This window comes from Lynx canadensis, chromosome A2 (genome assembly GCF_007474595.2).
Source record: "Lynx canadensis isolate LIC74 chromosome A2, mLynCan4.pri.v2, whole genome shotgun sequence".
NCBI lineage: Eukaryota > Metazoa > Chordata > Mammalia > Carnivora > Felidae > Lynx > Lynx canadensis.
In genome coordinates, this window is record NC_044304.2 from 16,072,850 (window position 1) to 16,085,185 (window position 12,336).

Consider the following 12,336-nt stretch of genomic DNA (forward strand, 5'->3'; position numbering starts at 1 on the left):
GGTCAGAAGAGGTGACTCTGGCAGGATAGGTGACTGTTGAGGTCACCTGGTGGGGGTCCTGGCCAGACAGCCGAGCCACGGGCCCTGAGTCCAGCTCCACAACCCACCCCACACCGAGGGTGCTTGAGAGCAAAGTCCCCCAGGGCAGCACAGGCCTTGCCTTGTCTCTGGCCTTGGTCCTGAGACCCCATCTGCCTGTGGGGCCCAGGACTGGAGCAGGAGGAGACCAGCAGGCTGCCGGAAGGGGCCTTGAACCTCATTGGGACAAGCCATCCACCTTTGCCCCTTCAGGCCTTGGTGTCCTCAAGCATCCCAAGTACCCTTGTACCCCAGGTCCCTGGCTCCATGGTTCTGGAGCTGCTTTCTTCCCTTGCTCTAAATCCGGAACTTCCCAAGGTCTAGGACGTTGACTGTGAATGTCGAAGACTCTAGATTCTAGGAGATTCCGAAACACTTGTGCTGAGTCCTTGCTGAAACCTGGGCCTCTCTCGGCCCAGCCTCAGCCCCCGGCCTCTGCCTGGCTCATTCTTCTCTCTCCTGACCTGCAGCCCAGCACGGCCCCACCCAAGCCCAAGCCGCCCCCATTGACCAAGGAGACCGTGGTGTTCTGGGACATGCGCCTCTGGCACGTGGTGGGCATCTTCTCGCTCTTCGTGTTGTCCATCAGTGAGTAGCTGCTCCCCGCCCTCTCCCACCCCACGCCACCCCCTGCACCCCGCCCCCGGCACCACCCCCAGGGGCTCAGAGCAGCAATTCCGGGCAGTACAAGCAGGCCAGTCGCCCGCAGGAGGCCCACTGTGGTTTCTGGCACCTCCTGATCTACACAAAGTCCCTGTGGAGGGCTGACAGGCTGGTGGTGACCTGAAGTATTCTGCCCAACTGGGACACAGCCACATGGCAATTACGGTAATTACAGGGGACTCCACTGAACCAGGATGAGGACGTGTCATTTTTCCCTATCGCTGGCCTCCTGATGCTTCTCCTGCTGTTTGGCCAGGCTTAAAGGGCCCACACCCAGAAGCCCCAGCAAGGCCATCCTTGGCCGCAGCCCAGCCTGGAGGCTCCCCAGACACCCAGCAGATGTGGCTCCCAGGCTGCAAACCCTGCCTTGTCAGATCCCGTCCCCCTAGAACGACTCACACCCACCTCCGTTAAGAGCAAGGGACCCCTTCCTCTCCTGGGACTGAGTTGCTTGACTCCAGCTCGCAACAGAGATGGGCTTGGCGTGCCCCCTTCGGCCCTTCCAGAGCAGGGGTCCGGAGTTGGAGAAAGAGGGCAGAGAAATGTCGGTGGATAGGGAGACCACCAGGGTGCAAAGCAGAGTCTGACGAAGGTTCCTACACGTCAGAGGTTTGGGGGAGACGCAGGCAACGAAGGGACAGAAAACCCCCTCGCCCTGCACAAGCTTCACGGAGGAGGGTCCTCTCCACTGCGGATGCGTGCGGGCACGCATGCAGTTTGGCTGGGTAGGCTGCCCCCCAAGAATTCCAGGCAGAGGGCATGGTGCGGGCAGAGCAGGGACGGAATGGCCTCCACACAAGGTCTCAGGTGACCCCTAGAGGACTTTTACTGCGTGCCCCCCAGGTCAGATAAGTTCGAGCTGGAGCTGGCTCAGGATGAGGTCCCCTGGAGGGCAGCGCCACAGCAGAGGGCCCACCCAGATGTGAGGACTCCGAGGGAGACAGGGACATCTGATTTGCATCTGTTTCTCCCGGCACCAGAAAGGCCCTCCTTGTGGGAAAGTCTCCACGCACACCCCCACCACCATTTCTTCATGGCTGGGGTGGGAGCAGGATCTGAGCAAGGGGCTGCATTTCATTCCTAGCCAAGGTGAGAATCAGTCAGGCGTCTCTCTGGAGGCCCTACTGACACACCGTTGTGGCTACAGCCCCAGCCCAGGTGCTCAGAGAGGAAACCGTGCCCCCCAGCCCGCAGCACCAAGAGCATCTGCCCATAAGGAGCAGTTCAGGGTGCGTGTCCAGGGAGCAGCTCCGGGGCACTCCACGGAGCAGGGGTGAAGGCACTGAGGGGCCTCTAAACACAGAACGGCCTCTCCAGACTCTGCTGGGCCCCGGACAGTGGAGGTGCCCAGGGCCACACAAGAAAGTTGCAATGACAGACCTGAAGAGGGGCTTGGACACGAAGCACGCAGACCAGCCCCTACTCCTCACCCTGCTTCCTAGGAAAGAGGAAGGGAGAGGAAGGGAGAGGAAGGGAGAGTCCCAAAGTCTTCTGAGCAGCAGGGCACCACTTGTTACCTTCCCTGCAGGGCTCCATGCAGGGCCCTGGGGAGTAGGATGGCATCTCCCGGAGAGGAAACCTCTTTCCTGCTTTCCCGGCTGCTTGGGCCCAGAACCTCGTGCAGAGGGGCTGGGGTTGGGTGGGGGGTGCCTCTGGAGGTCCTTCCAGCCTGGGGACTCACATTCCAAGCCCCTGCCTGGGCCCTGGGACTCGATCCAAAACACATTGTTTTTTTCCCTTCGTTGAAGAGAAGTGACTGGGCCAGGCTGGGTGGGGCAGGCAAGGGGCGGTGTGTGGGCCCTGCTCCAGCTGCCAATGGCTGAGCTCCCTGCAAAGCTGAGGCCTCATAGAGCCTGGGACCAGCCTCTGTGGAGAACCTGAGTAAGCACGGTCAGAGGACGTGCCTGGTGGGGTGGCTGGAAGAGACGGCCCAAGCCGGTAGGACTAGGGCCATAGGCCTACACACAAGGGTCTGGAGAAGACCAGAACCCAGCTCTCCGGATAAGAAAGGTTTGCCGTTTACCCCTGGACAGCAAGGTACAGACCTACTGCTGGGGCCTGGTGCAGCCCCCCAGAGTGCCCGGATGCTGTTAGCTCCCCCTACCCACCCACTCGGGAGTCCAGTTCTGTCCTCAGCAGCAAAGGCTTTGAGGCCATCTCATGCATGCGTGCATTGCTTCCTTCCTTCCTTGTTTTTCATTCTGTGAACCTGGGGGAGACTTAGCGGGGCCACGATATTTGGCTGAAAGAGTCACACCAGTTGACTCCAAAGGGTGCTCCAGCCCTGGCTACATTGGTCTGATGCATCTTCCCTAAAATAGGCCTGGCTTGTCCCGCTTGGCCGTCCTGCCCCCAGGAGTCTGCCAGGAAGTTATGTCTTGTCATCTGATTTATAATAGGAAGCAGCCCCGTCCCCTCCCCTGAGGCTGGGGCCAAGGTGGTCAGACTGTGGGGCCTTAGAAAAATAAACTCAGTCCAGCCGGGCCCTGGCAGCCCAGCACTGCCCTGCCCATCACTAGACAGTCCAGCTTCGTTCCCTGGCCCAGCTCGCGTGGGCACAGCTGCCCTGAGCCGGAAAACCACTCCTGGAATAACTGTGGGAGGTGAACGCCCCAGGGCAGGGTCTGTGCCTTCTCGTGGGCTCTCGTGGGCTCTCACGGCCAAGAGGAGCTCAGGCTTGTCCTCAGGGGGGTTGAGGAGGACACAGCTACGTCCTCCAGTGTCTGAGGTCCTCTCAGGAGCCTGGGGAGGAAAACCTAGGAATTACCAGGAGCCGAGAGACCTGGGTGGGAACACAGGACAGCCTCCAGGTAGCTGTAGCGTGAGTCACCGTGCAGTCCTCTGCCCTGCCCTCCAGGGGCCTCAATCGAGTCAGAAACTGAGACCAGTGACACGATTTAGGATCCAGGGCAAAACGAAAGTATGAGACCCCTTGTTCACAAATTGCTAAGAACATTGACGGCAGAGCATTAAGCCAAGCGCGAGGCCCTTCCAAGAGCGGGCCCCCGTGTGAAGCCAGTCCTGCTCTGGAAATTGCTGAGCTGACCTCGGAAATCCCAGAGCCCACAGGGGTTCTGTCCAAACACAGAGCCTTCTGCCAGAGTCTCTTGGGTGAGACACATTTAGGTAGATGAAGGCAGGTCTGCAATGTGGGCACCATTCCTGGGGTGTCTGAGCTCCAGCCTCGGCCAGGCCTGCTCTGTCGTCCCTACAGTTATCACTCTGTGCTGTGTCTTCAACTGCCGCGTGCCACGGACCCGGAAGGAGATCGAAGCCCGGTACCTGCAGCGAAAGGCAGCCAAGATGTACACGGACAAACTGGAGACTGTGCCGCCCCTCAACGAGCTCACAGAAATCCCCGGAGGTGAGCAGACCGGGGAGGGGCCCCCAGCTGCACCACCGCCTGTCCCTGCCGAGCCAGCCAGACCCTCAGTCCTGCCACCAAGAGTGGCCCTGCTCCCCGCCTCTGCCCCAAACCTGTCCCTGGAGACCAGAGCACAGAAATGGGCCCGAGTGAGAGAGACCCAGAGGCAAGTAACACCCGGAGCTCTTCTGCAGGCAGGAGAAGTTCGGTAGGAAGGAAGAAGTGAAGGGCTGGATGTGGGAGGCTCTGGTGGGGGCCCTAGGACCCTGCCTCACTCCCGCTACCTGCCTTTCCTCTACCCCACAGAGGATAAGAAGAAGAAGAAGAAGAAGGATAGTGTGGACACAGTGGCCATCAAGGTAGAGGAGGATGAAAAGAATGAGGCCAAGAAGAAGAAAGGAGAAAAATGAGAAGGGCTTCCTGGAGGTGGCAGCTGGGGCTGGATAGCCCTGGGGCTCAAGTCCAGGCCAGGGTCCAGGCATCTCGGACTCCAAGCTCACACATGGACCACAGAGGTTGCAGAACACCCTCTTCTCAACTCCGACAGGGTGGCTGAGGCCCCATCGTTATGGCCCGTCAGGGGCAGAGACAGGACTGCCTCAGGTGTCCTGCCTCCCGGCATGGACTCAGCTCCTGTCGCCTCACCCATGTGGCTGTTCAGCCAACATGGTCTCTGGCCACTGTTGCCCTGCAGATCCAGATCACACCCACCCGGACGTGCCTCTGTCCCTTCCGTCAGGAACAGCAGTGGCTCTACAGGGTTGACGGGAAGCAGTTTCCTCTCTCCGAAGGGGATGGCCAAACTGGATGGGCTGCAGTGTGAGGCCATGCCCAGAACAGCCACAAGGAGGCAGAGGGTGTCTGGGGGAAGCTTCAGCTCTCAGACCTGGCTAGACAGCAGCCCTGGTGGCCAGAAAACTGTTCTAGGCCCAGTGGGGGTGCCGGCCAGGATGGTGAACAGAGAGACCCAGAGGCAGGGGCTCCAGCCCAGCAGATACCCTGTGCCGAGCAACTGCAATGGAGTGGAGGCTGCTGGGGGCCTGAGTGGAAGGCCTGGGGGCTCAGGGCTGGGAGCTGCAGGGCTGGGTCAGGGGTGCAGAAGGCTGAGACCAGCAGGCCAAAGGGAAAGGGGAAGAAAGCTGGTACTTGGGCCCCATCTTGGGGATCCAGGGAATCAAGACGCCCAAGGGAGGCTTGGGCCGTGCTGGCGGTCCCTTCTCTGTGGTGGTGGTGGGGAGGGGGTGTCAGGGCCCTAGGGGATCATCGCAGAGGGCAGTTAGGGGCCGGCCACCCCCCGACTTGTGAAACAGAACAGCACACAGCTTCCTCCTCTACCATCTCAGCTCTCATGCCTCAAAACATCACTGCTGTCCCGAAGGGGAAGGCCCAGACACCATCTAGAGACTGGATCTTTGGGGACGGGACACTCAGAGGGGTTTCCAGATGGCAGCGAACCTCTGCTGAGGCGCTCAGGTCTGAGCCTGGAAACCAGAGGCTCCTGAGCTGGGGAAGCTGCTGGAAAATCTCTCGCTGCCTCGGCAGCCTGCAGACACTTGTAAATAAAGCTGAGTGCCTTCTCGTACCCGAGTGACCTGAGATGACCCCTCAGGACGCCCTATCCCTGAAGCACTTATGTGGAGGGTGATGTGGCAGTGACGGGTGGCACCGGCCAAGCTGAAGCTCCCTCCCCTGACTATTCTCCCAGCCTGAGTTAGGATGAGCTGGAGGAAGAGGTGGCGGCCGAGAGAGGCAGAGGGACAGCCGCAGCCAGCTGGGCATTAAAACGGGGGAGGAAGCCGCCCGCTCTCCGCTCCCCTCCCCTCCACTTTGTGGCTTTCAGTAGGCCTTCCGTGGCCTGAGCCTTGTGCTGGGGACACGGAGGAGTCAAATCTGGATTCTGACCTACAGCTGGATCACTGTTCTACAAGAAGACGCGAGTCTACAGGCAGACACGAGTCACGGAGCAGCGAGGGGCAGAGAAATTGCAGAGGACCCGCTGTGGGCGCTGAGAGCTCAGTCCGCCAGGCAGGAACCCTGACTCTGCCCTCAGGGTCCAGCCTTACGGGCTTCTCATACAGCAGGTTCAGGTTGTGGCAAAGGTCACTAGACCCATACAGGCCAGGGCCCTCCTGTGTGGCCCAGGCAACAGAGGCCCAGAGGAGCAGGGGCCACTTGAAGTCAAACAGAGAACCAGCTGGTAAAGCCTCGGGGGTCCAGGCCTGAGCTCCATCTGCCCTGCCAGCTGCTCCCTGGCCTCTGCCCCGGGGCCTCCGCTGCTCTTTTATGGACAGGCATGGCTGCTGGCAGATAATGTCTGGTCCCAGTGGGCACCTGCCCCAGTCTCTAGGCAGGGGACGGGGCCGGACGATCAGAGTTCACTACGGTGCTTCAGGGCAATGACAGGGTGTGTTCCAGCCACCAAAGTCAAGCAAAGTATCACAGAAAAGAACACACTCGCCTGCGGGGCCCAGACAGAGCTGCACCTTTACCCCAGCCTCACTCTGCGTCCTGGCAGCCCAGCTTGAGCCCGGACAGAACATTCTAGGCCATCCATCACCCCAGCATCGTCCCTATACACTCCCACCTTCTGCGAGAGCCACCCCAAACCTAGAGAGGGAAGCAGACCCGGGGGGGGGGGCTCTCTGCTTTTCAATAGAGATGGTCTGGAGTCCCCCCATCAAACCCCCGTCTGGCTTGCTCACCTGCCACTCGAGCGCACCCAGGAAGGAGGAGGCTTGTGGAAGAAAAGTGTTTAATTGAGCACCTCATCTCTGCCCCACTTTGCGGGGCTGGGAGAGCTACACCTGCAGCATTCTGGGCTCAGAGGGGGAGGACGGCACCCCCCCGGGGACGGCACGAGGGTGTCAGAGGGCAACGAGGAGGCTGAGGGGCAGCGCTAGCACCAGGAGCAGGGCCCTGGACGGGGCTGGCAGGGCCTGCCCATTGACGCGTTCCCAGATCCAGTGACGGTAGGAGCTGACCTGTAGGTAGATGGGCGGGGCCTTGCTCTTTTCGCAACCTGGGCCCCAGCTCACCAGTCCCACCAGGTACCACGTGGTGTCCACAGGACAGACCAGGGGCTCACCGCTTATCTCCTGTGGGGAGGGGTGGCGGAACAAAAAGGGTCAGGGGGGCCAGGTGTGGGGAGGGAGACCTGCCCCAGCTCAAGGACAAGCAGGGACCTCGCAGCACATCCCTCCCACAGCCCCCCACCACCCTGCCCGGGGGGTGCCCTCGAGATCTAGACTCAGGAGACCCTCCCTCAGAGGGGTTCATCTCCCCTCTCTCATGCCAGGTCCCGACCCCCCGTCTTCCCACTGCCCCCCCTTCTCTCTCACCCCTCCCTCCGTGCTCCTGTCCCTTCCCCTTCCAGCCCCACTGCCCTGCACCCCAGCACCCCTCCTGGCCATGCACCCTTGGAGGTGAGGGAGCACGAAGAGGAGCACTCACATAGCAGAAGTGTTCCCTGTCGGAGTCCTCGGCACAAACCATCTGGGAGTCCACGATCTGGACCACAGAGGGGACTTTGGAAAACTTGTGGTAGAACTGGTTGCATTTTTTGTTGCTCAGGATGGTGACCTCCTTCTCCTGAATGGTCCGGAACTGGGGCCACATGCCTGTGGGGCAGGCCCCCCCCCAGCTCAGGCTTGGTGCTCTCACGGCTGCAAGCCTGGCGGCCCTCCTCCCTGCTCCTGGCCGCTCCTCCAACCTCTCAAACGGCCCCCCATGGACAGCTTGGAACAGGCTGCCCTCAGTCTGGCCTTGCTGGGTCTGCTCTCACCCCTGCAGAGTCCAGTCCGCGGGGTCCGTTCCTGCCTCAGCGGCTTGGCTTCTGACCCTTCTGCTCCGAAGGCCTGCCCGGCCCCACGCCGGTCCAACTCTCCGCTTTGCTCAAGCCCTCCCCAAAGGCCTCTTCTGCCCTCACTAGCCCAGACCCCCCTCTGTGGGCCCCAGGCACTGTGTGCTTCTCTCTCTCCTCCTCCTCCTCCCCCTCCTCCCTCTCACCAGTGTGTCTCTAGCCAGGAGCCCCTGGGGGACAGACTTCCAACCATCCCCAGCCGTTCCCCAGACAGGCCACGGCAGGAAAGACAAACAGCCACCCCCACCCCCAGGGTGGAGCTGCTATTTTTAGGCAAGTTGGCTCGGTGAAGCCACAGGCAAGAGCACCTCTCTTGTGAAAAAGAGGAGCTCCCTGAATGGACTGGGCACTCGTCAGACTCCTAAAGAAATGCCCCCTGGGGGGGCCTGGGATGACAGGCTGCTCTTCGGGCCTTGCTCCATCCCTTGGGGGCACAAAGGGATTGAGGCCCACTGGGGGCAGGAGGCAGCCACACGTGGATTCTGAGTGACTCCCAGCCTTTGGGTGCGGACTGCCCTTAACCAACCATGTGAGGCGTCGGGGGATCTTTTTACAGAACCTCGTTCATGGCACTTCAAGATGTCCTGCTTCAAGTCCTGATGTCCCACGACTGCGTGCAGTCAGCAAGATATTACTCTCCACTCCCTCTGCCTTCAAGGAAGTCCTGTTTACATGCCCCGGCCTGGGGCGGGGGGTTCATGGGCACTCTGGGGCCTCTAAGGCCTGAACGGCCACGGCGCACTCACTGCCGAGACCCCCAAGGGGAAGGAGATGAGAGCCGGACAAGAAGATGTCTCAGACCCGGGCCTGCACCTGGGTCCTCTCCCACACGCTCCCCACCCACCCAGTCTGGGGAGGCTCTGACTCACCATCAACCCTGGGGAGTCCCCAGCCTGTCACAGTGCAGACAGAGTGATCCTTCACCTGGAAGTCCAAGTTAGGCAGGCAGATGGGCCAGACGTACGTGTTGTACTTGAGTGCCCATGCAAGCTTGACAAGGGCAATGTTGTTGGCCTGGCCCACCCAGGACCAGTACCGATGAGACTGGTACCTCTCGTTCACGATGACCTGGAGTGCCGGGACGTCGGCGGTAGTCTGAGATATCTGGTCAATCCTTGGGCTCCCCGCCCGCACTGAATAGATAAAATCATTCCTGGGAGAACCACGAGGGGGGTCTATCATCAGCTCCAGGCACCCCACCCCCGCCCCCACCCCACTGTTGTACTCTGAGCAAACCCAGGCAGGCCACCCATCTGCTTCAAGCCCCCCGGGCCTTTCTCTCACGACAGATGTGGACAGGGCCCTGCGCACAGACCGTGTGGTCCAGCTTTCACAACAACCCTTGACTTTGTGGAGAGGAAAACTGAGGCTCAGAGGAGCCCAGCAAACAGCTCAAGGCTACACAGCTAGGAAGTGGCAGAGCTGGGATGTGGGCCATTTTTCTCTGGTTCCAAACTCTGGACTCTCTGTCTGGCAGCCCGTGCTGGGCCCTGGAAGTGACAGGGGCCCAACACACTCAATCAAGGCAAGCATCCGTGGCCTCGCCCTCCAGCCTCCTTTCCCGGCATGCCCCTGAAGTCTCCACCTCGGCCTTCAGGCATGAAGCATGCTTTTCCGTGGTCAGCCCTCGAAGCCAGCACGGATGTTGCATCTGGGCTGCTGCCCTGGCCCCCTGGAACATGTGCAGCCCCCTCTCTTGTCCCCACACTGCCCAGACTCCCCTGTCTTCTCATCTGTGTTTCCTGGCACCCCAAGAGGAGTGACGTGTCCCCTCCCTGCCCCCAGCACCCAGGCCGGGGCCTGGCTCCAGAGGAACGTCAAAGGCTTTGAGTCGAACAGAGGAAGGAATGAGTAAGTAAAGCAAAGGGTGTGAAACAAAAGAATTGGGAGCTCTTTTCTGTGGACAGGAGGAAGGAGGCCTGCCCTGTGGCTTCCAAGCCCCCCCCCCCCCCGTCCTATCTGTGGCATGACAGCTCAGGACAGGGGAGCCAGGTGAGGGGAGCAAGCACCCGGCTTGAATCCAGAAGGAATCTGCAGGACTCAGCCTCCACCTGCTAAGAGCTGAAGTGGGACTGAGGCTGGGCCCGTGGGGTTCTGCAGAGGCCACAGTTGCTGCCGAGGGACCAGCTGTCAGGAATGACTGGGCCCCAGTGGCTCCAGACGCCTTTCTACCCACCAACCTAGGTCCCGACTCACCGGATCAGGCAGTGGGCCACGGTCAGCACCCACTGGGAGGCAATGAGGGTGCCTGCACAGATATGTGTGCCATTGGCCCGCACACTGACCATCCACGGCCACCGTCGAGCCATGGCCTCTGGGTCCCTGAGGGTGGGGTCTTCCTCGAAGGAGGAGCCGCAGGCTGAGGAGGAAGGTGAGAGTTTGATGCAGGATCGGACCTTCCAGCCCCATCGCAAGTCGCCTTCCCACCCCTCCCCTCAGCCCGATTTCCCGCCTCTCGGGCTGCTGGCCCACGCTCATGTGGTGATTCTCTTTCCCCACTGGTCACCCTGTTATGATGCTGTCCACGTGAGGACTGAGGTCTGCAGTCTCCAAAGGGCCTCAGTGCTCCCCAAGTAATCCCTCTCTCTGGTCCCAGGCCCCAGGGCATTCCCAGCCACCAGCCTGGTGCAGCACTGGCCCCTTTGTCCCGGCCGAGAAGCCCCTGAGCTCTGGCCAGAACCTCCAGAAACTCATCCATGTTTCCATCTGGCTCCCCCTACTTTGGCCAAGGCAGACCCCTCTCCCTCCTCTGGGAACCCCTCCTGTGATTCAGTGAGGAAAACAAACCAGACAACCCAAGAGAAAAAGGAGCCACGTGCATGAACAGACCCATCCCGAGGAGGGAACCCCAGCAGCCAGCCAACACAGAAGCTGTTCAGCCCTGTGAGTCCTCAGGGAAACGCAGACTTGCATCACAGTGAGGTTCCGCTCCACCCCACCTGCCAGGCCAACTCCAGGGTCCCTGACACCATGTATTGGTGAGGATTACCGCCCCCGACCGCTCACTGACCGCTGGAGTGAGTGTCAGCGCGTGCAGCCACTTTGGAAAAAGTTTTCAAACTGGAGATGCACATCTCCGACCTCACAGCAGCCCCCCTCCAGGGTTCTTCCAGGGAGATTCGTGGATTGTGAGATGAGGGTGCATGGGCCAGGACCAGCGTTTGCCAAGGCTAACATAGGAGAGGGGAGGTCTGCACGCACTGGGTCCTGTGTGAGAGCCTTTCTGTGGCAGCTAAACTGTGCGCATGGAGTTCCAGGATAAGGAGTGATTCCGCGGGTCTCTGTTCAACATGCTGGAGAGCCACTGCTGCAAGGCTCCCACCCCAAGGCTCCCTGAAACCTATCCTGGAGATCCCCTAAGTCCTTGGCTGGAAGCCTGGGTCAGTTCAGGGACGCAGGGACATGCAGCCCGCCGCAGGCTCCACCAACTCTCCTGGCCTACTACCTCACCAGGATGGGGGCCTGGCCCACGGTAGATGCTCAATGAACCCTTGGAAAAGGAAAGTCTCTTCCCACTTCTCCCTGCCCTTCCTCCTCCGCGCCCTCCGTCCCTAGGGGTCAGAGGTCCTCAAGACTGCCCCGCATCCTCCTCCCCCGGGGAGTCCATGGTACTCACTGGGAAATAAGCTGATGCCTTCTTTAGAAACAGGGCTGGTCTGGAGGGTCAAGGGCGGCGACAGGACGGTGGGGGCCTGGCGAGGAAGGCGGGGCCCGCCTGAGGGGCAGGTGGCAGTGGGTGCACAGGGGACGCCAGGGTCGGCCGGAGCAGGCTTGGAGGGTGTCCCGGGAGTCTGGTCCGCCAGGCGGCCTGCGGAAGGACGCAGAGGGGTCAGACGAGGCCCGGTGAGGGCCCGGGGGAGGGGGACGGGGAGCGGGACGGGGCTTACCAGCGGGCCTCAGCAGCAGCAGCACCAGCAGCAGCAGCAGCACAACGGCAGAGGCCCTGCGGCCCTGGGGGCCCTGCCTGCGGGCCCGCGTCCTGCACTGACGCTCCATCGGGAGTAGCCGCTTCTGCGCCGCGGTGCTCCTCTCGCGACGGCGCCCCCAGTCGGCCTCCCGCGCAGGCGTCTGCTGCGTGGGGAATGCGGGCGCCCCCCAGTGGCCACCCTCGGTGGCGCTCCCCGTGTCCGCCCGGCCCGCGGGCGCCCCCTACTGATTGGCCTCCCTTCCACCCGCACTGTGTCAGGGCCCCAGGGCGCGAGCTGCCGCTGGCGCGGCGGGGCCACGCGCTTTCTGGAGTCCCTCGGGCTACCCGCAGCCAGGTCCTGCACCTCCTCCCTCCTGCAGCCCACTTGCCCTGCTGGGGCCTGCTTCCACCCTTCCCCTGGTGACATGAGACCCGGCCCCTGGGGCTGGCCTCCAGGGTCTTCAA

General features: G+C 61.5%; 2 protein-coding genes across 3 annotated transcripts; one reads left to right on the top strand and one right to left on the bottom strand.

Moving 5' to 3' along the window:
- The first annotated feature begins 549 nt into the window (after positions 1 to 549).
- On the top strand, positions 550 to 5,673 carry TMIE (transmembrane inner ear). Of its 2 annotated transcripts, XM_032592515.1 has the most exons (3): positions 550 to 666; positions 3,956 to 4,105; positions 4,412 to 5,673. In XM_032592515.1, the coding sequence occupies exons 1-3, from the start codon at positions 615 to 617 to the stop codon at positions 4,513 to 4,515; spliced, it is 306 nt and encodes a 101-aa protein (XP_032448406.1). In that variant the 5' UTR covers positions 550 to 614; the 3' UTR covers positions 4,516 to 5,673. The 2 variants fall into 2 exon arrangements, with proteins under 2 accessions (XP_032448406.1, XP_032448405.1); XM_032592514.1 differs by lacking the exon at positions 550 to 666 and having other exon boundaries at positions 3,347 to 4,105.
- Positions 5,674 to 6,969: 1,296 nt separating this feature from the next.
- On the bottom strand, positions 6,970 to 12,298 carry PRSS50 (serine protease 50). The gene is made up of 7 exons (XM_030295999.1): positions 12,143 to 12,298; positions 11,852 to 12,035; positions 11,581 to 11,772; positions 10,161 to 10,323; positions 8,834 to 9,117; positions 7,556 to 7,722; positions 6,970 to 7,200 (listed from the first exon to the last, which is right to left on the bottom strand). Exons 1-7 carry the CDS (start codon positions 12,296 to 12,298, stop codon positions 6,970 to 6,972), a joined length of 1,377 nt encoding a protein of 458 aa, XP_030151859.1.
- Positions 12,299 to 12,336: the final 38 nt, after the last annotated feature.